Here is a 24,091-nt window from a genome sequence, read left to right as displayed (position 1 = left end):
AAAGAAAAAGAAAGCGATGGCTGAAAATGAGATGGTTAGACAGTATCACCAACTCAATGGACATGAATGTGAGCAAATTCCAGGAGATAGTGGAGGACGGAGGAGCATACTATTGGCATGCTACAGTCTTCGTGGTTGCAAAGTCGGACATGACAGTGATTGAACAACAATGGCACAATTAACTGTGAGCTTTTCCTAACTGATCCTACCCCCAACTGATGGCCCTATTAATTCTTATTTATTTGACTGCACCTTGCAGCATGTGGGATCTTAATTCCCAGGCCAAGGATTGAACCAGCGCCTGTGGCAGTGAAAGCACAGATTCCTGACCGCTGGGCCACCAGGGAATCCCCTGCCTTAATAACTCTACATATTTGGAAAGGACTAATAAGGCCAGGCAAAACAGTAATTTAATGACTCTAAAACCCCAGGCAAGAAGAAGGGGACAGATGACTGGACTATATATTTCATGATGTCAGAGCAGGTCCGGAGCAGAGGGAACACTTTGTCTTGACTCCACATTATCACTCCACACTCAGTATTATAGGACATTGCAGGTGTTCAGAAAAATTTTCCAGTCCACTAAAGCAGACAGGATTCTTATTCAAATAAGGTGACTCTAAGCTATGAGAATTTATTTTTTAAATATTTATTTAGTTACTTATTTGACTTAGTCACCAGGTCTTAATTGGGGCATATGGGATCTAGTTCCCTGACCAGGGACGGAATCCAGGCCCCTTGCATTAGGAGTGCAGAGTCTTAGCCCTTGGACCACCAGGGAAGTCCCTAAGCTATGAGAATTTAGAAGGAAATAATAATTTCAAACCTTTCCTTGAAAACAGAAACTCCATTAAACAAAACTCTGGGATTCAAAACATTTATAACTTCTTGAATATGAATTTTCTTGGTATGTTTCTTGAATCTTTTCTTGGTATGTTTCATGCAAGACAGAATAAATAATATCCTTCTACTTTGTACATGCATCAGTACTTCTTGTCTCACTAGTGTTGAGAGAAAACGTAGTATTTATTTTTTTTTATTTACCATATTATAGCTTCAGATGAACAGTGATTCACAATTCTTAAAGGTTATATTCCATTTATAGTTATTATAAGATATTGGTTATTTTCCCTGTGCTCAAAAATATATCCTTGTAGTTTATTCATTTTATACATGGTAGTTTTTACCTCTTAATCCCTTACCCTGATCATGCCCTTCCCCCGCACCCCTCTCCTCACTAGTTTGTTTTCTAAATCTGTTTCTTGTTATAGTCACTACTTCTTTTTAGATTCCACATATAAGTGATATCATACAGTATTTGTTTTTCTCTGACTTATTTCACTTAGCATAGTGCCCTCCAAATCTATCTATGTCCTTGCAAATGGCAAAATTTCATTTTTTTATAGTTAAGCAATATTGCATTGTATAAATATACCACATCTTCTTTATCCAGTCATCGGTTGATGGACACTGATGTTGCTCCCATATTTTTGTTATTGTAAATAGTGCTGCTGTGAATATTGGGGTGCATGCATCTTTTTGAAGGTAGTATTTATTCAGATGCTCATTTTGATATAATCACTGACAGCGACAGGACTAACCATTTCTTCATTTTATTTTTTAAAAAACAGTTTTCAGTTCTATGCATCAAACACTGTCTATCATATATAAGGTGCTGTGGAAAATTACCTGCATAGACTAAACTTGTTTTGGTTGTGTGCATTCTATGCCTGTTGAGTCATTAAGGACAAAGGGCACAGAGCTGAACTTTCCTCACTGGTTTTTGATAAGGTAGCTGCTATAGGAATCTGAGTGTCATGTGCACACCCAACCAAAATGCAACACGTTAAAAAAGATGTTCAGGGTGATATTGAAAGACTGGCTAAAGGTGGTAGTTTGGGAAGTTGGTTTAAGTAGCTGGACTTAAAAAGTGTTGAAATTTTAACCATTTGCAGTTAATGGCTTTTCTTTCCTCAAACAGCTTTTGCGTATCTATTCTCAGGGTCAAAACCTCAAGTATCTATAGGAACCAAGAAGATAATGTAAATAAAAAAAGGCAGATAAATTTGAGAAAAATGGAGACAGACACATTTTATGTGCCCTATAAACACAGAGGCAACTCTTCATTTCCAAGAAATGAATGAGCTCTCTCCCACTATTCTTGAAAGATGCTTTAGCCTGTTCTCTCTTTTGGTACTAGGAGAGAGTTAACTGCAAGAAAAACATTAGTGCACACTGAATATAAATGACACCTTACACGGAGCCTCAGAGAGGAAGCAACAGGGAGTGGCAGAGGCTACAATAACGTGAAGTGCTGGCATCTGGTCAAAGGGGCCCATCTCTGCACTAGGTGCCTGCTGCCACGTGGAAACAGGTTTGGGGGCGGGGCCTGGGGGCATAGATCATTCTTCAGGAGAAGTCAAAGACCCTGATCGGTATGCAAATGCAGATTTTAAAATGTGACCTGACATTTTAAAAAATAAATTTGAGAAAAGAGCCAAACAAAATTAATTTGGTGGGCTGGGTAAGGCCTGTAGGTCACCAGTTTGAGATCTCAGTCGTATTCGTCTAGGTATTCTGCTGTGAGGTGCTGGGAACACAAAGATCTAAAAAACAGAAAAGCAAAAAACTCTGCTCTCATGAAGCTTATGGATAAATACATCATATATGAGTTCACACACACACGTGTATGTGTGCTCTAACAGGGGAAATTACCAAGAGTTCTGGGAGCCCAGAGGAAATCAAATCAGAGGAAGGTGAGTGGGTAGGGAAGAGGGCCAGGGAAGAATTCCAGAGGATGAGTCTAGGTGAGTTATATTGCTAGCTGAGCCAAGTTAGTAGAAATGGTAGAGGAAGGTGGTGGTCCAGGTTGAGGTGTTAGCACATGCTAAGGTGTGGGGGCCACAAGCAGTCAGAGCCTTTGTTAAAGAAGCTAAAATACAAGTGTGAGATTCAGGAGACCGAGTGGTAAAAAGAGGTCTTCCCTGTCAGGCAATGGCAAGAGGACCAAAGATGAACTCAAAAGAACATCAAATCCAGCTGTCCGGTTGGCAGTTCTTGGACGAGTCCTCCTGACTGCTTCAGCATGTAAATTCACTCAGCGTCTGCTAGGAATTAGCTGTCATTTCAAAGAAACCAGAATGTAAGATTTTGAATTAGAATAGAAAACTCAATCCTCAACGTTTGGTAATCCTCTTCTCCTGATTTCCTGCTATTTGGCTATTATGTCTGTGGGAAGGATGGACCTGTAGTCAAAATCTGAATGCAAACTGAATCGTTGGTTGGAAGAACTGGCCTGAGTTGTCCCTGTATCTAGTGTCAAGGTCAACACAAATCTAAATTAAATAAGAAATCTCCCTAGTCCCGAAAGGGAAAGAGACCTCTCTCCCCCAACACTGTTTCTTTCCCCATTTGCATTAGAAATTTTATGGTTGTAAATTCCTTCTCTGGCCCTTTAAGAATTACACAAACCTTTTTAAAAGCTAAATAAGCCTCTTGCCAGCTTTACTACACAGGAATGCCTTTCTCAAAGACCTGGGAGCTATCTCTTTGAAATGGAATCATCAAGGAAGATAACACCCCTATTTCCTCTCTTTGGAAAGATGACTCTCCCTGGGAGAGTAGGAATCTAACTTCAGAAGGTCCCTGTTTCCAAGTTTCTGATTTACCTCCTGTCGTAAATATGTAAGAAGTCTTTTCTTTGGATAAACTAATTGACTGATACAGATAGCAGCTATCAATTACCAAGGTGAATTTAGGATGAACTATACGTGACAAATGGTACTGTCAAGCCCTCCGACTAGTTACTGTATATCTAGAGAACAGATAGTATTAATGATAGGGTATATCTGCTTTGCTGTGAAATTCCTTTCCATCTTTGCAGCCTCTCAGTGGATTGCCTGTGATGCCCATCATATTTTGGTTTAATGCTTATTCAGTAGTAAAACAGCTTTCTTTCTCTTCTGCTTCTGTGGAGAGGTTTGGGGGGTTGGCAGGAGATTTTGTTTTTAATTATATGTCCTCAACACCTGCCACCAAGGTTGGTTGAGTTTGGGTCTTTCCAGCTCAGGGTATGGGTAAGCATCTAAATGCCCTGATATAAATGTGAAAAGTCTGTTCATGACAAAGCAGAACAGACTTCAGAGAAACAGATTTTCACACTCCTCTCTGAGAGATCCACAATTAGAAGATACTGTGTACTCTCTGCAGTATTTACAGACAGCAGTACAGCACAATGGCAGGCTAGCACAGGCTCTCCTTATAAAGTCGGGGTTTGACTCTCCCTTCCACCTTTGCTTCAGGCACTTAACCTCCTGGTGGCTTAGTTTCTCACCTGAAAATGAGAGACAAAATGGGGAAACCGGCTTCATAGAACAGTGTTTTCCAGAGTATAAAGCCTCCATAGTTTAATTAGAATTATTTCAAGGTTATAGGCAGAAACACTTCTGGGATACAAAGTGAAGTGTTAGTCGTTCAGTCGTGTCCCACTCGGTGCGACTCTTCAACTGTAGCCTGTCAGGCTCCTCTGTCCATGGGATTCTCCAGGCAAGAATGCTGGAGTGGGTTGGCATTCCCTTCTCCAGGGGATCTTCCCAGGGATCCAACCCAGGTCTCCTTCATTGCAGGCAAATTCTATACCATCTGTGGCCCCAGGGAAGCAATGGGGAAAATACGGTTACTTATCTCCAGAGGAATTTACAATGTCATGATAATTATAGTACCATTAATTTGAATATAAATTAACTTCTCAAGAAAGAGAAAAATAGAAAAAACTTTAAAGGGGAAGGTGACACAGCCAGGGGCTATTACCCTGATTGAGCTCCTTGTAATTATATGGTCTCTGTGGTTAAGCTAGTTTAAAAAGACTTCTTCCTGAGCTAGTTTAACAGGAAAAACGAGAATTTTTATAAAAAGCCAATGTATCACCGACTTTGAAGCCAAAAGCGCTACCACGTCTCTTAGTCCATGACTTAACACACACCCTGAGACGCTCCCTGATTTTTTCCCCATCCAGACGACCTAACTACAAGGATTTTTTTAACGTTATAAAAGCAAATAAATATTGGCTATTGGCACAGAATACTCTTAAAGCCAGCCATTACGACTCTTGCTTTCTGCTAAGCTCAAGGGTGTTCAACTGGCTTTGTACCTGGCTCTTTAAGACAGGACTCAGAGGCCATCTTGGAAACAAAAGGACTTTGGGCGCCGAGGGTGGAGGAGGTGGTTTCCAAGCAACAGAAGGCGCGCGCCACGCAGCCGCACTTCGCCGCGCCCAGCCGCCTACCGCGTGGGCGGGGCTAGCGGGGCGGTGGAAAATTACCGCGCTTCCACTTAAAGGCGCCCGGACATTGCCTGGAACCCTGTCGCTGATCTCCGTTGTAAGCTACAATGTGAAGTGGGGGTCTCCATTTTATCTTCCTAGACGTAGTAAAATTCAGTTCACAATTTCCAGGCCAGTACTAGTTTATACTTAGGCAAGTAAAGTCGGAATGAACAGGCATTTTCTTAATCAAGTTAAGAAAAGAAAACTAAAAATCTTATATATCGAACTCTGGTGCAGAAAGGGCTACTAACACAGGAACGAGACGCAAGAAACAACTTCGTAAATAGTCACATTGACTGTCAACCAGTTTAAAAATGATTAGGTTCCGAAGCAAGGAAAACCTGTTTTTTACAAACGGATTGACAAATTATAACTATTAAAAACTACCAAAAACCAGAATAAACGTGTAAGAAGCAACAGGATAGGTTTAGCGGGCATCAGGAAATTTATCCTCTCTTTGTAGATCGGCTTTTACAGTATAAAAGATAATCAGGGAGATTTTTTTTTTTCTGGCTGTTAGTCGTCAAAGAACTTTCTCCATGTTAAAAGCTCTTCTGATTTTCAGGTTAAGCGATAGTTTATCGCTGGCTTATTTTTATGAAAGAATAAATAACAATTTGATTTTTATAACGTGAACATCTGAGATAAAATCTGTGGCTCGGAAACGATTCCCCTTACCAAGCAATATTTTCTAGAAGCCATCCTGGAAACAACTGGGCGAAATAGAGATGTTGGTCTTCCCGGAAGTAAAGCTCTTGACACATTAACTCTCTTCAGTTCGTTTCAGACGGTTAGCTCGGTGGTCTTCGGGTTGTGAGAGTACCCACCTTCTACTCTTGTCCTCACGCTCTGACTGCGGACAGTAGCGTGGGAGTCAGGGTGGATTCTCACGAAGGTGTAGGTGATGTCCCAGACTTATCACGGCCCTGGCAAATTGATTTTCCACTCCCAACAGAGCTATTTCCCTCTGCTTCGCGGCCCTGTTAAGCCATGTCTTCACTCCTGTCCCCTTTTTAACACGTCTTTTTTTTAATCCCTCACTTTCCAGTCGCCACTTCCTAGTAATTTTTGATGAACCTTTCTTATTTTTCAGAACGCAGAGCTGTGACGTTGGAGTTCTAAGCAGATGTTCTGCGTGCGTTTAGACACGCAGGACGGTGTTTAGCCTGTAATTTGCAAGTTTGGATGTTAAAAAAGGGATATATTTGTGACATTATCTTCCCATAACCACAGGGAAAACTAATTAATTACTTGTAAGCAAAAGCTGTGTCGTGTAGAGTTGTCATCCATGTTGAAGTTGCAGGGGAATAGGATTTGCTGTAAAGGGAATTGTGCCTTTGAGACAAAAATAGGTGCAGCTGCGTTTCGTGCTTTAATTTTTTTCACTGCGAGAATACTTACAAATGCCAAGAAACTGAAATTGGGAAATGCCCCATTTCAGATTAGATGATGCTTCTAATTTTTAAAATAGGCTTTTCGTGGAAAGCCTAGTTTGTAACAATACTTAGTGGTTGCTGGGCTGGTTGGTGCAGGTGCCAGCGCTGGGTAGTGTGGCTACCCCCTTAGCTCTGCAGGGAAGTGGTATTTTACAGACCAAAGAGCTCTGCAGGGTTTCTAATGGCCGAGAGCCTTCCCTAACCACCCTGCAGGAGTCCGGGGTAATCTCCTGTTATTTAAAATTTACTGCGGAGTAGAGAGGAGAGCAGCAACAAAAAAAGAGCGAGCGAGAGAGAGACTTCAGATGTAAAGTCATCTGGATTTTCCATCTCAGGTCCAATTCTAAAGTGGCTAAGAGGCTAAATTCATATACATTAGAATCTAATGGTTAAAAATAAAAGTTTTGGAAGAAGACAAAGTGTTTAAATATGCACTAAATTTTAGTAAGCAGAGTTGGTAGATTTTGGTTGCTTACATTTAATAAAGATGATAAGACTGCATAGTTTGTAACATTTTCTAATTACTGAATTAGAATGCGGGAAGACGAGGTTTGGGAATTTGGTCATTGAGGTAGGGCTGCCAGATAAAATACAGGAGAACATTCAGTCAGGTTTAAATTTATGATAAACAATGAATACTTTTTTAAAAAAGTACATTTGGAATACATTTACACTAAAATCTTGTTTGTTGTTTCTGGGAAATTCCAATTTAATTGAGTAACTTGTATTATTATTAGTTGTTAAATCTAGCAATTGTGCTTTAAGGGCCTTAAAGAGGGCACATGTAATTAGATTTCTCCACCTGCATTACTCTAATGCCTCAAGGGGCCAGGCTGAGATGTGAATGTAACACAACAGCATACAAGTATATCACCCTGAATAAGTTGTAGATGGCCACCACATGCTGCCCTTCAAAATACCATGTGCATTTACTTGTTCATTCATCCAACTAACGGTGTTGATTGAGTACCTGCCTTGTGCCAGGCATAAATTCTGGGAAGAGTAAGATAAACAAGCTAAAAATCTGTCTTTGAAAAGTCCTATATTTTTGGCAGATGGACTAACATGTAAAATAACTGCAGTAAATACCAGGGATTACAAGTTTGATCAGAGACTCATGGGAACATTAAGTTTATCGCCTAAGACACAAGAAGAACAGGAAGGCTTCAAAGAGGAAGTGATTTAAATGAAGGCAACTAAACTGGAGAAGTAGGAAAGGACATTCGTTAAGGGAACTACATATGCAAAGGCAAGGAGTGTGAAGACATTGTCCATTAAAAAAAGAAAAACAAAATACCAACCAGACAGGATGAATGAACAACAACTTAAAAAATGAAAAGTTAGGTGTAGCAAGAGGTACAAGGATTTCCTGGTGTCTCAGTGCTAAAAGAATCCACCTGCAATGCAGGAGATGCAGGTTGGATCCCTAGGTCAGGAAGATCCCCTGGAGGAGGAGATGGCAACCCACTCCAGTATTCTTGCCTGGGAAATCCCATGGACAGAGGCTCCTGGCTGGTTACAGTCCATGAGGTCCCCAAAGAGTTGAACACAGCTGAGCAAGTAAACAACAGAAGGAGCTAAAAGAGGGTTTGCTGGGAATGCCCAATAATAAAGGATGGGCCAGATTATACGCTAGACAGAGCTCAGATTCTCTTGTGGACAACCAGAATAGGATCGGGGATGTGGTGGGAGAGACTGTGATAGGAGACGTTTTTAATTCATTCTTTCTAAAAAAAACTGTGTGTGTGTGTGTATCATCTTGTGCTGTATTCTTAGAACATAGAAATGAATACAATATCAATTCTAGTTTCTAGACAGATGCTCTGGGTTTTGAGGGAAACCAGTCATGTGGACAGTTACATTCAATACAATGGGATTTAAAGTTACATTCCAAACACAAGGCAACTCAGAAAGTAGGACGGAGGCAGAAATTTCCTGGGAAGGGTGGGAGAGGGTCAGCCAAGTCTTCCCAAAATGAAGAGATGCTGGAGTTAGGGTATATATTTTTTTAATTTAAAGAAATTTAATACTTTATGCAAATAAGACATTTTCCCAAAAAGAGCAAAAAGTATACAGTGAAAAGGAAATCTTTCCTCATCTAGATCCTTGACTGATCATCAGGGGTCACCACCACCATCCCATTAATGTAAACATAATATAAATATATCACTCCTTCCTCTTCAGCCAAATGGGGGCATTTTCTACTAGGCTTTTTTAACTTGATTTTTTCATTTAACAATGTTTTGGAAATCAGTACATATGGAACTGCTCATTTATTCTTAGTAGCCCTATTTCATTGTAGGGATAAATAAAAAATTTTATACTAGCGTTCCATTGGACATGTAAGATTTTACAGTCTTGCTATCTTTGTATATATTTCTTCTTTGTCCATGTGTGAGATTATCATAAGATACATTCCTAGAAGTAGAATTCCTGGATCTGTAAGTTGGTGCATTTAAATTCTGATAATTTTTGCAAAAATTTCCCTCCAAAGAAGTTATACCAATTTATACTTTCATCATCCGGATAGTAAGGTTTGAGTTTTGATGAATGAGGAGGTATTTACGAGGCAGATAAGAGAGCAAAGAGCATGTTTAAAAGGAAGATGGGGCAAGGAATATCCAGCAGCTCAGGGATCTAGGCTGGAGGGGTGGAGACCTAAGAGGAGGCAACTAACCAAAGGAGAATGAGGGACCGAGCACAGGTAAAAAGCAGCTTAAGGAATTAGAAGTGTTAACACCACCACCCATCCATTGAGAGATTATTTGTGCCAGGCAATATGCTAAGCAGGGCTTCCCAGATGGCACAATGGTAAAGAATCTACCTGCCAATGTAGGAGACACAAGAGATGCAGGTTGATCCCTGGATTGGGAAGATCCCCTGGAGTAGAAAATGGCAACTACTCCAGTATTCTTGCCTGAGGCTACAGTCCGTGGGCGTCTCAAAGAGTCAGACATGATTGAGTGACTGAATGCCTGCTAGTGTACACATACACACGATGTGCTAAGCATCACATACTGTCCACTATACCATCCTCACAACAAAGAGAGAGATATCCCCGATATCTGGGAGGAGATACTGAGGCCCAGAGATGTTAACCTGCCAGAGATCACAGAGTTAGTAAATGACGGATCTAGAAACAACTCTGATTTCCTCTGACTCTCAAGCCCCAGTTTCTAATTGCTGCTCCAAGGGACCTTGAAAGGATGAGAGGAGGGCGTTAGGGGTATTTGTTATGGGGAAGAAGGGGCAACTAGTAAGACTAAAGCGTAGTGATGCTGAGACCTCCAGGGCCCTGATCCTGTTGGAACGTGCCCACAACTTGCCAACACAGCAGCCAAGACAGTCTAGGACAGGAGACAACCGAGATTCCCTCTTTGATTTCCGGTAGTGCTGAGTTAAGGGGTCAATTTGCAAGAACTTTTCTTCTCCTGCTGAGAATGGAATCTTGATGTTTTCAAAGGCTCTGCAAATAAAAAATAATTTTTTTTCTCCCCCAACTTCTTCATTTATATCAGTAGATTTTTAAACTTCAGCTCTTAGGAGACAGGTTTCTAAGTGTTATAGCTTCCAAAAGCTGTTCAAAGTCAATGTCCCTTAAATTAAGAACTAAAATGAAACATACTCATCCATGTACTGACTTAGGTATTAGCTATGAAATCTAAATGATAAACAAATCTAGAGCTGTTTTGAGAGGATGACAGTGAATGAATCTTTGATAATATATAGATTTTAATCTAATGCACAATGCTGATGTAGCTATTAAATCTTTTCATGCTTACTGCTGTCTATCTGTACGGTTAGACTATTTAGTAACTGGGCTCAAATGCTATATTTCCAGAGACAAGCCTCAGCACTGGGGTATTGTCACTAAAAGCAAGTCTATTACAGAATAATAATGATTACTATATACAATAGCTCTTGAACCCCCAAGCCCTTTTGAATATTCTTAAATGATGTTCTCCATTTTAATGGAATGTATCTTATTCCAAGTATATTAATTAGAAGGACTTCATTTGAAGATGGCACAGTTGTGAAGAATCCAATGAGGAGACAGAAAAGATGCAGGTCTGGGTCTGGGAAAATCCCCTGGAGTAGAAAATGGCAACCCTCTCTAGTATTCTTGCCTGGGAGATCCCACAGACAGAGGAGCCTGGTGGGCTACAGTCTATGGGGTCGCACAGAGCTGGACACGACTGAGAGACTAACACATAGGATTGCTTTAAAGTGTAGGTGGTAGAGACTTGTGCTTCCAGCGCAGGAGACCCAGGTTTGATCCCTGATCAGTGAACTAAGATCCCACATGCTGTGGCCAAAACAAAACAAAAAATTATAGGTGGTGATCAAAATTAACATTACCCCAGGAAAAGGGGGGGTCACATTTTTCTGAGGTGATTTTAAGATGTCCACGGAACGGCTGCTGATGTTGCTCCATCCTTCATGTGTTGCTTTTTTCATCTTTACTTCTCTGTGTTTGCAAAATCATTTTCAGAGAGCAGAGAGAAGATTCTGGCAAACAGAGTTTCATTTTGGAGGAATGGGCTATGAAATGGTTCCCTGGTAAGGAGTCTCCAAGTACCATTACACTAACACAGAGCAGAAACAGAATTAATTGGTCAGCTTGAAGAGAGCTGTCTTTCCTGTCCTGTGGATAGTCTTAGTAGCATACTCACAATAAAACAATTGAAAATGGCAAATTAAATGATGACAGATGATTTAGAGACACTTTTACCCTACAAAAAAACAAAAAACAAAAAAAACCCACCCCCAAAGTTCATTCATACTAGACAATTTTGGAGAACTACAGAGTTTTTTTTAAAATTTATTTTAACTGAAGGGTAATTGCTTTACAGTATTGTGTTGGTTTCTACCAAACATCAACATGAATCTCCAAAGGTCAACTTGAATGCTGACCCTCCCACCTCCCTCCCCATCCCACCCCTCTAGGTTCTTAAGTTTTCGTTCCCTGAGTCATACAGCAAATTCCCATTGGCTATCTAGTTTACATATGGCAGTGATGTTTTCATATTACTCTCTCCATATGTACCCCCTCTCCTTCCTCCCCACAAAGCTGTGTTCATAAGTCTGTTAGAGAACTAAAAGTTTTTATACTTGCTGCACATAGGAAAGAAAATGTCAACAACTAGTTTCTTTTGTACCATATCTATACACAGGAAAAAAAAAAAACTTGTTAAAAAGAGGTTTCTGTATTGTTAATATTTGACAGTGAAAGGGTTCCTTTTAAATATTTAACTTAAGGTTAAATATCCATCTCTGACAGTTATTAGACACATCTTCATATCAAGAGTAATATACAAAGCACAGCAATGTAACTCAAGTATACTTCTTTAAAAACTTGGAAAAATATACTAAGAATATATGATTTATAATTTAAAAAATTTAGAAAAGTGTGGGTAAACAAAGCTGATGCAGTCATTTGAAGGGTCCAGATGAAACACCATGGACTCAACAATCTGGTGAGTCAAATATATATCAATCCACATTACAAAGCTCAGATTCATTGTGAGCTGTATTCTACAGAAATACAGGAAGAGCTTTTTGTACAAAAGTACTCATGCCAGAGTTTTTTATAAGAGCAAAAAATGACAAATTTGGTGTTCAGTAGTAAGAGAAAGGCTGGTGGTTAATTGTGGTATATTGAACTGATAGTATATCATGCAGGCTCTAAAAATCACAAAGATTCTTACTTGACCTTAGAAAACATACATTACAAGTGGCTAATGGCGACCCACTCCAGTATTTTTGCCTGGAGAATCCCAGGGACAGAGGAGCCTGGAGGGCTGCAGTCCACAGGGTCGAAAAGAGTCCAACACGACTGAGTGATAAAATGCAAAACATCAGTTACAAACTAGGTTTAGTGCTCTATTAGGACAACTAGAGACAAGCTGTTTAATAGTGGTTCTTCCTTGATAATGGCATTCTGAGTGATTTGTTCTTTGTATTTGTCTGTATTATTTATATTGTGTCGAACATAATTTAAGTAATATAAACTAAAAACGTATCTGAAAAAGTCAAGTGAAGAAGGTACCAAGTTGTACAAATATAATCCCCCCAAACAAACTTCCTTCTGTGTCTACAAGTTGTCTCTGAATTGCTAGGCTACAAGTTCTTTTAATTCCCTTAAAAAAAAAATCAAATGTGCTATCATGAAATATTAAAAAATTTTAAATATATTTTCTCCTTTGAACAGGAAGGCAGTGCTAGTGAAATTCTGGAGGCAAACAACTGAAGGCTCGAGGATGCTAATTCTTGTGCTCCTGAGTAACAGGGGGATTTGCAGAAAAAGTTGCCCAAGTTTTTATCTGTAAGTACAAAAGGAAACAGAGAAGAAGGTAATCACTGCAAAACGTTAGGACACAATGAGGCAGCCTCCTTTAGTAGAACAAAGGAAGGATTTGCTCTGAAGGATTTGCATTTTCCCAGGCTCAGGGAAGGGACGGTTCTAACCCCTCCAGGTAAAAAGATCCTTTAAAAACTTCTTCCAGCCCCCTTTCTGCCAAGTGATGGGCAAGTCCGTAGTGACACCTCTGAAGGCGTGCTTACAAAACAGGAGTGGGTGAAGGGAGATTCTCTCAAATCTCTGGCTTAAAAAAAAAAAAAACAAAAACGCATTTAAGCCTTAAAATACACTAAGCTGTTTTTTTTTTTTTTTCCCTTCCCCTTTTCCCGGCCCGACCCCATTATACCGTTTCTAGTCTATCACGTAACAGCAACGCAGTTTTGATCACAGCCCAAGTTTTTCAATCCCCACCAGACTGAGGGCTGTTAAGGGCGTCTTCATAGAGAAATTAGTGTCCTGCTTTGTCAGTGTAGCAGGGCCCTTTTTACATTCAGAAAATTTTCTTTAAACTCCCAAACCTTTGGGAAGCGAGTTCCATTATTTTAAAACAAGTTTAGTCGCTTCCTTTCAGACTTGTCGACAGTCTCATAAATTAGCGAGAAGAATCTGAATCTTAACTCTCAAAAACGAGGAATATATTTCAAAAACAAGGACTAACGTCTCTCCTTTATTCTAAATATACCACCGCAAGCCGAATGGCTGTGTTAACTATTTTTACCCACACTTGGTCTGCTGCGTCAAACTCAAGTAAAACGAAACTGGATGAAGAAAGCAAACGGAGCCCGACGGTTGGCCAAGCAAAGGTAGAAAGACTCCGTATTCCAGTTCTAGATCCTTGGACAGCTAAGGGGAAACTGCGGGCCTTTATGGAAAGGCCACCAACTCTCGTTGATTTTGCTTTATTTCCTTCACCTTGTAATCTGCAACCATCCACACTTAAATTTTTTTTTCTGAAAACACGTACAAGGTGGCAGATATAAAGTAACAGAACTTCGGACCCTGCCAGACGCTGGCGATACCACAGCAGCTCCTGTGTACAAGTCAAACTCCCACCACGATTGGACAGGATTGGGAATCTACTTAAAAGTCCAGATTATCCAGGGTTTTTTTTTTGCCTCCATCAGAAAGGAAGCCGTGCTGTCTCTGAACAAAGGCAGGAAACGGTAACCAAAAATGGTAGCAAAAAGAATGCGTTTTGATTCAACTAGGACTCCCTGGCTCGATGTGCCGCACTTAATCAAAGGACGAAAATGCCCGGAGAAAGGCGTTTCTGCCGTCCTTGTTGGCAGGGAGCGACAAACGCGGGGACAAATGGAAACAGGCCGCAAATGAGAAGCTGGCCGGCGGGTTCGTGAGAACGCGCGGCGGTGACTGTGGTCAAGCTGACACAGGGTGTGCGCTGGGCCCACGCCCCTGTCTACGTCTGGTCGGGCAACCTCAGACGCTCGAATAAAGGGATCTCGCACCACTTCGCCCACCCCACCCAGCGAACGCCGCCCTTCGCGGGACCCATGGCCTCAGGGGCTCCCAGCGGACCCCGCCCCCTGCCGCCGCCATCTTGTTGTTTGCCTCCCTCCGGCCGGCCACGTGGCACTTTCTCCCAGCGGAAGCCGAGGCACCGCCCCAACTTCCGGCCAGACCGGTTCCAGCCGGCCGCGGCCCGCAGACGCGCGGCTGCCCCCTGGCGGCCGGCCGCGCGCCGCCCCGCCCCGCCCCGCCCGGCCCTCGCCATTCCCTTCCTGGCCCGCCGCACGTATGTGCGCCGCCGCGCGTCCCGGGGGCGGGGCTCCCGATGCACCCGGCACGGGGCGGGCCCGTCTCCCAGGGCTTCCGCTTGGGTTCCGGGCGTCTTTACACGCAGTTTAAACTGTAAGCTCGTGCGGCCGCAGCTACGAGGTTTTGGCACGCGGTGTCTTGTGTTTCAGGACTTTGAAACGGGAACCTCGAACCTCGCTTTTCCGAAGCGGCTTCTGCCCTCCGCCGGCGCACTGAGTCCGAGCGGGGTCCGCCCCGAGCGCGTGCACCGCCCCGTGGGTTCCCGGACGCGGGATGGGGAGCCAAGTGCGGGCTGGGGCGCCCCGATTCTGGTGCTCCCGGCTGTCTCCACTTTCCCCTCGGCCCCAGGTTGCTTTCACGTTTCGGTTCTTGAGCGTTTGCCTTGACAAAGGCTCCTGCATCTGCTGTGTCTTAACCTGCTCAGCAGCCTTTGAGATGAGAGTTGTTGTATTTTTTAAAAAAATAGAGAATTGAAGCCCAGGGAGAGTAATTTGGTCCAGAGGCAGAGCCTGCGTTGCAATTTGGGCCGTCTTAGATCCCACTAAGCCTTTAGATGGTCAGATGGCTCTGAACTGTAGTATCTACAGCAACTGTGGGCTTAGCTGGAAAGGCAGATGTCCAGGCGTTTACCAGACCTGCTGAATTGGAAACCCCGGAGGGGCTGGTGACGGTCTTAATTAACAAGCACTTAGTGATTCTGAGGCACCCTAAAAATACCTTACCTCGTAGCCTTTTTAAGGGTAAGGAAAGAGAATCTGTTTTTTAGTGCGAACTCCGTGCCAGGCACTAGGGTTATACATTTTCCTAATTATGTGATGTATTCCTCCCCAACGCCGTTTTACAGGAAGCTGGACCAGCAAACTTCCCTTGTGTGTAAAATGTTAATATTTGTGCAAAGTGGTATAAGCTTACATGTGCTACTGTATTTGCTTGTACTTTGTATGCATAAAATATCCCTAGGAGGAGATCAAGAAGTTGTTGATAGTGCCTTACGTCTAAGGAAAGGAAGCGGTTTGCCAGAAGGACTGAGTTGGGACGAGTTTTTTTTTTTCTTCTTCTGTAAGTCTTGGTAAATTTTGAATGTCTGCCACATTGCTTATGAAAAATTAATGAGTAGTTGGTATAAGAAAAGAACTGGAAATTTTATTTGAGCCAACCTGAGGGTTACGACCTGGAAGACATTCAGAAAGCTGGGAGGACTGTTCCACCTGTTAGAGGTCAGAGCACAGTTAATGTAAGTTTTTGAGGCAAAAGGGTAATTTGTCAAATGACGTGTTATTACTGACCGTTTGCAAACTCTAAATCTGTGTGTACAAAGTGAGTCATGGGTCGTGGGTCAGTATGGCCCTTTACCAGATGAAGAAAGATGGTTATCTTATAGGGAATTATGACCTTTTATAAGATGAAGAAGGAATGTTATCTCCTAAGGATGTCTGGTTACTGCAAGTCATATACTGATACACTTCGATGGAGGAGGCCCAAGCGGGCAGAGGAAAAAAAAAACTTACATTTAAATTTTCTTGTCTTGCTTTAAGGTATGAATTTTATTTCATCAATATGAATCTGTATCTTATTCCAAATTAAATTAAATGGAAAATTGGTATTCAGAATAGTATTAGAATGGAAACCAGTATCTGCATTCAGATCTGACTGAATCCCAGTGATCTATTGACTACACCTGACGCACTTTTAAACATAAAATTCTGTATAAATTTGAGGTGGTGTTTTTAATAATGAAGTATTAGTTAGAAATTTACTTTCTGTTTTTAACCTTTGAAAAATGACTCTGTGTGACCCTGGTCCAAACGTGCATGACACATTGGTGGGTGAAATTGTTCTCATTTTGATTACGAGTAACAGCTGTACAATAACCGTAAAACGGACCATAAATGTAATACCTAGACTCCGAGGAATATTCATGTTATCATTAATTGACAATTGCCAAGAGATTGGAGCTCTTTTAGTAGCAATGGCAAAGTGCTCTTATTCCCAAGACTAGTCACTGGGAAGAATTTTATCGGTATATTTTATATCTATTATGTTCCACTTAAAATTAATTATGTATAAATAATGCTTTTTATTTTTTCATGAATCTGTATCTATATGAAGAACATCCTGGGTTTGGAAAGATTGATCATTTATTCTGCTAATGTTTTTTTAAAATTGGAGGATAATTGGTTTACAATGTTGTGTTTGTCTGTGCCATACAGCAACATGAATCAGCCATAATTATATGTATGGTCCCTCCCTCTTCAGCCTCCACCCACCCCCACCCGACCCCACCTGTCTAGGTTGTCACAGAGCATGGGGTTGAGCTCCCTGTGCTATGCAGCAACTTCCCACTAGCTATCTTTTTCACACAAGGGAGTGTATCGTTTTCAGTGCTGCTGTTTCAATTGATCCCACTCTCCCCGTCCCCTGCTGCATGCAAAGTCTGTCCTCTTTGTCTGCGTTTCTACTTGGAAAAAAAGAGAGGTAGAAATACAGCTTGATGACAGTTCAGAGGAGGAAGATATTAGTGTTTGATCTGTGTCTCCGCGCATGGTCAGTTGCGTACTACTTTTTGTGACTCCATGGACTGTAGCCCGCCAGGCTCCTCTGTCCATGGGATTCTCCAGGCAACAATACTGGAGTGGGTTGCTATTTCCTACTCCAGGGGATCTTCCTGACCCAGGGATGGAACCTGTGTCTCTTGCATCTCCTGCATTGGCAGGCAGATTCTTTACCACTGTGTCACCTGGAAAGCCAGGTGCCTAGAACTGTTCTGTGCCTAGAACTTTATTGTTGGAAGGGCTTGTAAAGATGTGTGAGTAGACACTTGCTCCTAGCAGTGGCATTTGGTCCCTGAAATTAGGAAATTGGCTCTTTGTAGTGATTCTCTAAGGGCTTCCCAGGTGGTGCTAGATCCTGCCTGACAATGCAGGAGACCTAAGAGACGCAGGTTCCATCCCTGGGTGGGGAAGAGCCCCTGGAGGAGGGCATGGGTGTGTGTGCAGTGATTCTCTAAAAGCTACATTGTCCAGCTCCTAGGCCTGCAACTTTTCTCCAAGAGGAGACTGCAGTTTCCAGTAAACCCATGGCTGGGAGCTGCAGTGACATGCTGGGATCGGCCGGTGGGGATGAAGGCGCACTTTCAGTGACATCATGATGGCAGCTTGAATTTGGTGACAATGCAATGATTTATTCCCGAGAAATAGGTGGACACTACAAATCCAAGGCTTTTGCTGGAGAACTGCTTATTAAACATGTATCAGCACACCACAGCCCGCCACCCCACTATCGCTGCTGGGAGAAGCCCAGATGGGGTACCTAGCCCCGCTCAGGTTGCCCAGGGTTACAGTGTGCCTGGACTCAGCAGTCCCTTAGTGGTCTTGGGGCCAGTGTTTCCAACAGCTGTAGTCTCTTAAACCAAACTAGAAACAAAGGGTGGATCACAAGTTTTTCTGGGTCAGTCCAGTATTGCCGAAGTTATTTCCTGGGACGAAGGAGAAACTGAGCAGTCTGGGCAACCGACTGACCCTCCTGAAGAAGCTTGCATCCTTAACAAAAGGGAACTTGCACGGAACAAAAGGGTGGGGGGTGGGGGGAGGTGGCGGGGCATAGTCTTCCTAATGGGAGTGTCTGTGTTTCTGGAGTTGAGTACTCCAAAAACTGTGTTTAGACCTTTTTGGAAGTGGAGTATTATAGGTAGGAGGGTCTCTGCCTGGAGGGCTATATCTAAAGTCAGGGAAGCAGGCGGATGGAAGAAGAGGGGATTTTCTACAATAGAGGAAGGCATTTGTTCATTCATTCATTCAACAAACCAATAATAAGTGCCCATCTAAGTGGTTTTCACATCTACGTTAGAATACATGGGATTCTAAACTTAAAAATTTGCTTCAGTCTATATTGATGGTGTTTGGTTGTGTGCGAGGCTGAATGACGGGTCCCCTCAAAAGACATCCCGATCCTTGGAATCTGTGACTGTTACTTCGTCTAGTTTAAAACAATAAAAGGCTTTGCAGATGTGATTAAGTTACGGATCCTGAGATGAGGGGGGAGATTTAGTCTTCCCCAGAAGCAGAGAGAAAAGAGTGGGACAGATTTTCCTTTTTTTTTTTTTTTAAATTATTTTAATTGGAGGATAGTTACTTTACAATATTGTGTTGATTTCTTCCATACCTCAGAAAGTTCCTATGTCCCCTCCCTCCGGAACCTTCCTCCCAGCCCATCCCACCCCTCTAGGCTGTCACGGAGCACAGGATTTGAGCCCATTCCCACTGGCTATCTTTTACATACAGTAATATGTATATTTCAATACGGGTCTCTCAGTTTATCCCACCCTCTTCCCCCACTGTGTTCACAAGTCTGTTCTTTATGTCTGCGTCAGATTTTCCTTTTGAGTCTTCAGAAAGAGCCCGGCTCTGCCAACACTTGAATTTTGGAGTTCTAGCCTCTGGAACTGTGAGAGAACAAATTTCTGTTGTTTTTGAGCCCGCCAGTTTGTGGTAAATTGTCACCACAGCCGTAGGAAACTAATACAGAGTAGAAGACTGGTTTTGAAGTAGCACTTTACATACGATTTAGCAAAGATCCATGCTAGAGATAAGGGTCGCTACGGATAAACATCACAGAAATTCATCCCTTGACTGTCCCTGCTGCGTACAAATCAGGACCCCTTCTACAGTAGGTCTGGGTCTTAGGAAGCTGTATTTTGAAACAAAAAGGAAATAAACCTTCCTATGATTTCTTGCACATTTGCATGTCCTTCCATCGTTATTATAGACATTAGAGATACAAAGACGGAGAAGGCGATGGTACCCCACTCCAGTACTCTTGCCTGGAAAATCCCATGGACAGAGAAGCCTGGTAGGCTGCAGTCCATGGCGTCGCTAAGAGTTGGATACGACTGAGTGACTTCACTTTCATTTTTCACTTTTCATGCATTGGAGAAGGAAATGGCAACCCACTCCGGTGTTCTTGCCTGGAGAATCCCAGGGACGGGGGAGCCTGGTGGGCTTCCGTCTATGGGGTCACACAGAATTGGACACAACTGAAGTGACTTAGCAGCAGCAGAGATACAAAGAAGATGAATAGCTACATCGCCTGTCCTCAGGGAGCCTACAGTCTATCAAGGGAAAGATGCAGGAATAGGATCATTTCGGTACAGTCTCTTAAGTGTCAGTTCAGTTCAGCCCTGTTGAGTTGCTCAGTTGTGTCGCTCTTGGCGACCCCATGAATCGCAGCACGCCAGGCTTCCCTGTCCATCACCAACATCCAGAGTTCACTCAGACTCACGTCCATCGAGTCAGTGATGCCATCCAGCCATCTCATCCTCTGTCGTCCCCTTCTCCTGCCCCCAATCCCTCCCAGCATCAGAGTCTTTTCCAATGAGTCAACTCTTCGCATGAGGTGGCCAAAGTACTGGAGTTTCAGCTTTAGCATCATTCCTTCCAAAGAAATCCCAGGGCTGATCTCCTTCAGAATGGACTGGTTGGATCTCCTTGCAGTCCAAGGGACTCAAGCGTCTTCTCCAACACCACAGTTCAAAAGCATCAATTCTTCGGCGCTCAGCCTTCTTCACAGTCCAACTCTTACATCCATACATGACCACTGGAAAAACCATAGCCTTGACTAGACGGACCTTTGTTGGCAAAATAATGTCTATGCTTTTCAATATGCTATCTTAAGAAACCTATATACAGGTCAGGAAGCAACAGTTAGAACTGGACATGGAACAACAGACTGGTTCCAAATAGGAAAAGGAGTATGTCAAGGCTGTATATTGTCACTCTGCTTATTTAACTTACACACAGAGTACATCATGAGAAATGCTGGGCTGGAAGAAGCACAAGCTGGAATCAAGATTGCTGGAAGAAATATCAATAACCTCAGATATGCAGATGATACCACCCTTATGGCAGAAAGTGAAGAGGAACTAAAATGCCTCTCGATGAAAGTGAAAGTGGAGAGTGAAAAAGTTGGCTTAAAGCTCAACATTCAGAAAACGAAGATCATGGCATCCGGTCCCATCACTTCATGGGAAATAGATGGGGAAAGAGTGGAAACAGTGTCAGACTTTATTTTTTGGGGCTCCAAAATCACTGCTGATGGTGACTGCAGCCATGAAATTAAAAGACACTTACTCCTTGGAAGGAAAGTTATGACCAACCTAGATAGCATATTGAAAAGCAGAAACATTCTTAAGTGTCAAGTAATAATATTTGTCGAGCCATTTCTTGGTGCTAAGTGCCCTCTCTTTATGCCATCTCTCCTAATCCTCCAGCTCTAGGAGGACGGTATTAATATCCCCTTAGAAAAGGGAGCCTTAGAAGGTGAAGCAGCTTGTTTAATTGCACCCAGCTGGTGAGTGGAAAAGCAGGATTGCTAGGGCAACACTGGGAGGGGTATTCCAGGTGTGAGCTACTGCATGGTCAAGGGCAAAAACATGACTGTGGAGTCCAGCTGGGAACTACCAGTAGGTTAATGTGGCTGGAACGTGGAGTGATGGAAGAGAGGCGAAACAGATGAGGTAGGAAAGACAAGTGGGAGCCTGCACCTTCAAACTAGGGTGGGCTACTTCTCAGCAGAGATGCCAGGCACGCCCTCCCCGCCCCGTGTAGCCCGGAGGAAGAAACCCTGGAACCTTAAGAGCTTGGCCAGAGCAGTGTGGGATGAATGTACACTTGCAGGAGACCTCTGTCTTTCTCCATTTATCCCCCTCCCAACTCCCCCAGCATTCTTGTGGCTTTGGGTAGGTATGTCTGCAGAAAGGGAAGTCCTTTCAGCTGTCTTGTCCTTAAATCCAAGAATTGTGCAGAACTTTCAACTAATCAGCAATTTTCAGATGTTTCGAAATGAAAAAAAAAAAAAAAAAAAAAAGGAACAAACCAGCAAAGTCCGTCTTATGGAAAATCTGAAAAGAAAATTGCACTGTTAGGCAACCTTTGTCCCCTAGGGCGGAAGAGCAAGTGGGAATATAAATGGGAAGGGACTAAGATTCCACTAAACAAAGCACAGAACTGTGTGCTGGTACTTTGCATATCCTTTACTCCACAGGGCAACTCTGTTTTAATGTTTATTTATTTAATTACTTTTGCCGCACCGCAGGGCGTGTGGGATCATAGGTCCCTGACCAGGGATGGAACCCAGGCCCCTTGCATTGGGAACATGGAGTTCCTCTTTTTATGTTTCGATTCTCTTGACATCTTCCCTATTTCTGTTCCAGTCTCTGTTAGATTCCTAATGCCTCCCTCAGCATATCCATCTTTCCGTGCTCAGTTGCTGGATTTCTGTGCCCAGTGGCCTCATCCGGGTGGCCTTCTTTTCCTGTCTTCAGGCCTTGGTGGTCTGGTCTCATCCCAGCCCAACCGACTTACTTGTTTCTGTCTTTGAACTCTAGACTCACAGTGTCCTTTGCCTTCTAGAATTTCTGCTTGGATTTCTCAAAACCCTCTCAAAGTCAGCATGTCTAAAAGTGAACTCAGAACTGTCTCTGCTACTCAGCTACCATTTGAGACCCCTTCTCCCTTCGTTTTCCCTTCCACCTGCTGGCCTGTCTGAGCCAGACACTGGGTGGGCATCTCTGGCACCCTCTTTTCCTGCACGAACCCTAGCCTTTGAGTTCTGGTCCTTTTCCTACCTCTCAATCCTTTCCTTTCATCTCCATGTCCCTACCCTGATCCAAGACAAATCTTTCTTCCCTGGATTCCAGTGGTAGTTCTCAAACTGCTCTGCAGGTGTCCACTTGGCTCCCTCTTCGGCTGAATCCCCAGGGGAGGCCCAGTTCACTTGTGAAAATGCAAATCGGATGTGTGTGTGCTCAGTCACTCAGTCATGTCCAGCTCTTTGCCACCCCATGGACTGTAACCTGCCAGGCTCCTCTGTCCATGGGATTTTCTTGCCAAGAATACTGGAGTGGGTTGCCATTTCCTTCTCCAGGAGATCTTCCCGACCCAGGGATTGAACCTGGGTCTCCTGCATTTCAGGCAGATTCTTTACCTGCTGAGTCACCTTGTCAAGTACAGATCCAACGTGGTCACCCAGCTCTGTCCTCTCCTGGGCTTTAAAACCATCAGTGGGTTCCTGCGGGTCTTTGCATCTAGACCCGCATCCCCCCAAAGAACAAGGCCCTGCATGGCCTGCCTCCCACTGGTCCCTCCGGGATGGGCAGCTCCCATCCTGCCGCCCTGCTCTTTGGGCTCCAGCCAAGTGGCCTAACAGCCGTCCTGCTCATTAGGAGTCGTTGACAGGCCCACCCCTCACCTACCAACTGCTGTTCTTCCTGGGATCTTGACTCCTCCGTCTTTTCCTCATCCCTTTCTTAGGGACGCTTTCCCCACTCCAGGCTGGTTCTTCCCCAGGCGCTCTCACATCACTGACTGTGTGTAAGTGATAGGCACACTATTTTATTTTGACGTGATGCTCTGCCTGTATCCTCACTTAAGACCATCAGGTCCATAGACAGGGTTGATATCTTCCTTCATCGATCCCTGTATCCTACCTGTGGTGCCAGGCACAGAGCAGGCACTGAACACGCTCTTGTCGAAAGAATGAATGAGTCAGCACCAGTGACGGAAGTAGAGCTGGGTTCTGAGGACCAGCGTTAATAACCAATTACTCAGCGCTGTTGTCGCCATCTAGTGGTGACTGATGTTACTATGCCGTCGGGCCCGTTCTGTCTTGACGGCCCTTGACAGTGCTCCCGAAGGGAATCAAAGCATGAATAATGGATCCTAGTTGAGAATTTGCCTTGTTTCCTGTATCATAGTAGGCACTCAGGACACTGCCAGCCTGATTCCTCAGCAGAGGGCGTGTAAGTGGCCTTCCCAAGGTCTCAGGCTAAGAAGGAGACCTGGAATTCAACACTAGGGTGGAGAGGCTGCGTTTTTCCGCTGTGCCCACTGCTGTGTTTGTTATTTATTACATGGAACCTACGCATAAGAAAATTGCAATCGTTGTCGTGGTTGCAGAGGGACTGAACAAAACTCCCTTCAATGGCAGAAAATATATTTTGTAGCCAGAGAGGCTTCTAGGGGGCTCCCGTGGTTCAATAACACGTCTGAATTCACAGACAAACGCTGTGAATAACTGGTTATGCTGCAGCCAGCGAGGGCTCTCATTTTAAAGCCCCAGAACAACTTGATATACAGTATTTCTGGATGGTTCACAGGTCTTTCTTGACAAAGCTTTCCTAGGCTTTTTGACTTTGTGGCC

At 43.3% G+C, this 24,091-nt stretch overlaps 1 protein-coding gene and 2 long non-coding RNA genes across 4 annotated transcripts; 1 reads left to right on the top strand and 2 right to left on the bottom strand.

Annotated features, from left to right (window-relative positions):
• Positions 1-2,215: 2,215 nt before the first annotated feature.
• Positions 2,216-4,582, bottom strand: LOC123330697. Its single transcript, XR_006546751.2, has 2 exons — positions 4,334-4,582; positions 2,216-3,118 (listed from the first exon to the last, which is right to left on the bottom strand). It is a non-coding gene; the product is annotated as an uncharacterized LOC123330697 (long non-coding RNA).
• An 8,087-nt stretch (positions 4,583-12,669) lies between these two features.
• On the bottom strand, positions 12,670-13,979 carry LOC123330698. 2 transcript variants are annotated; one of them, XR_006546753.2, is made up of 2 exons: positions 13,843-13,979; positions 12,670-13,360 (listed from the first exon to the last, which is right to left on the bottom strand). It is a non-coding gene; the product is annotated as an uncharacterized LOC123330698 (long non-coding RNA). The 2 variants fall into 2 exon arrangements; XR_006546752.2 differs by having other exon boundaries at positions 12,670-13,364; positions 13,843-13,978.
• Positions 13,980-14,631: 652 nt separating this feature from the next.
• On the top strand, positions 14,632-19,535 carry LOC123330696. Its single transcript, XM_044932762.2, has 2 exons — positions 14,632-15,244; positions 15,857-19,535. Exons 1-2 carry the CDS (start codon positions 14,632-14,634, stop codon positions 15,967-15,969), a joined length of 726 nt encoding a protein of 241 aa, XP_044788697.2. The 3' UTR covers positions 15,970-19,535.
• Positions 19,536-24,091: the final 4,556 nt, after the last annotated feature.

Source organism: Bubalus bubalis, chromosome 20 (assembly GCF_019923935.1).
Source record: "Bubalus bubalis isolate 160015118507 breed Murrah chromosome 20, NDDB_SH_1, whole genome shotgun sequence".
In the NCBI taxonomy this organism is placed as follows: domain Eukaryota; kingdom Metazoa; phylum Chordata; class Mammalia; order Artiodactyla; family Bovidae; genus Bubalus; species Bubalus bubalis.
This window is presented reverse-complemented; position numbering and strand designations above follow the sequence as displayed.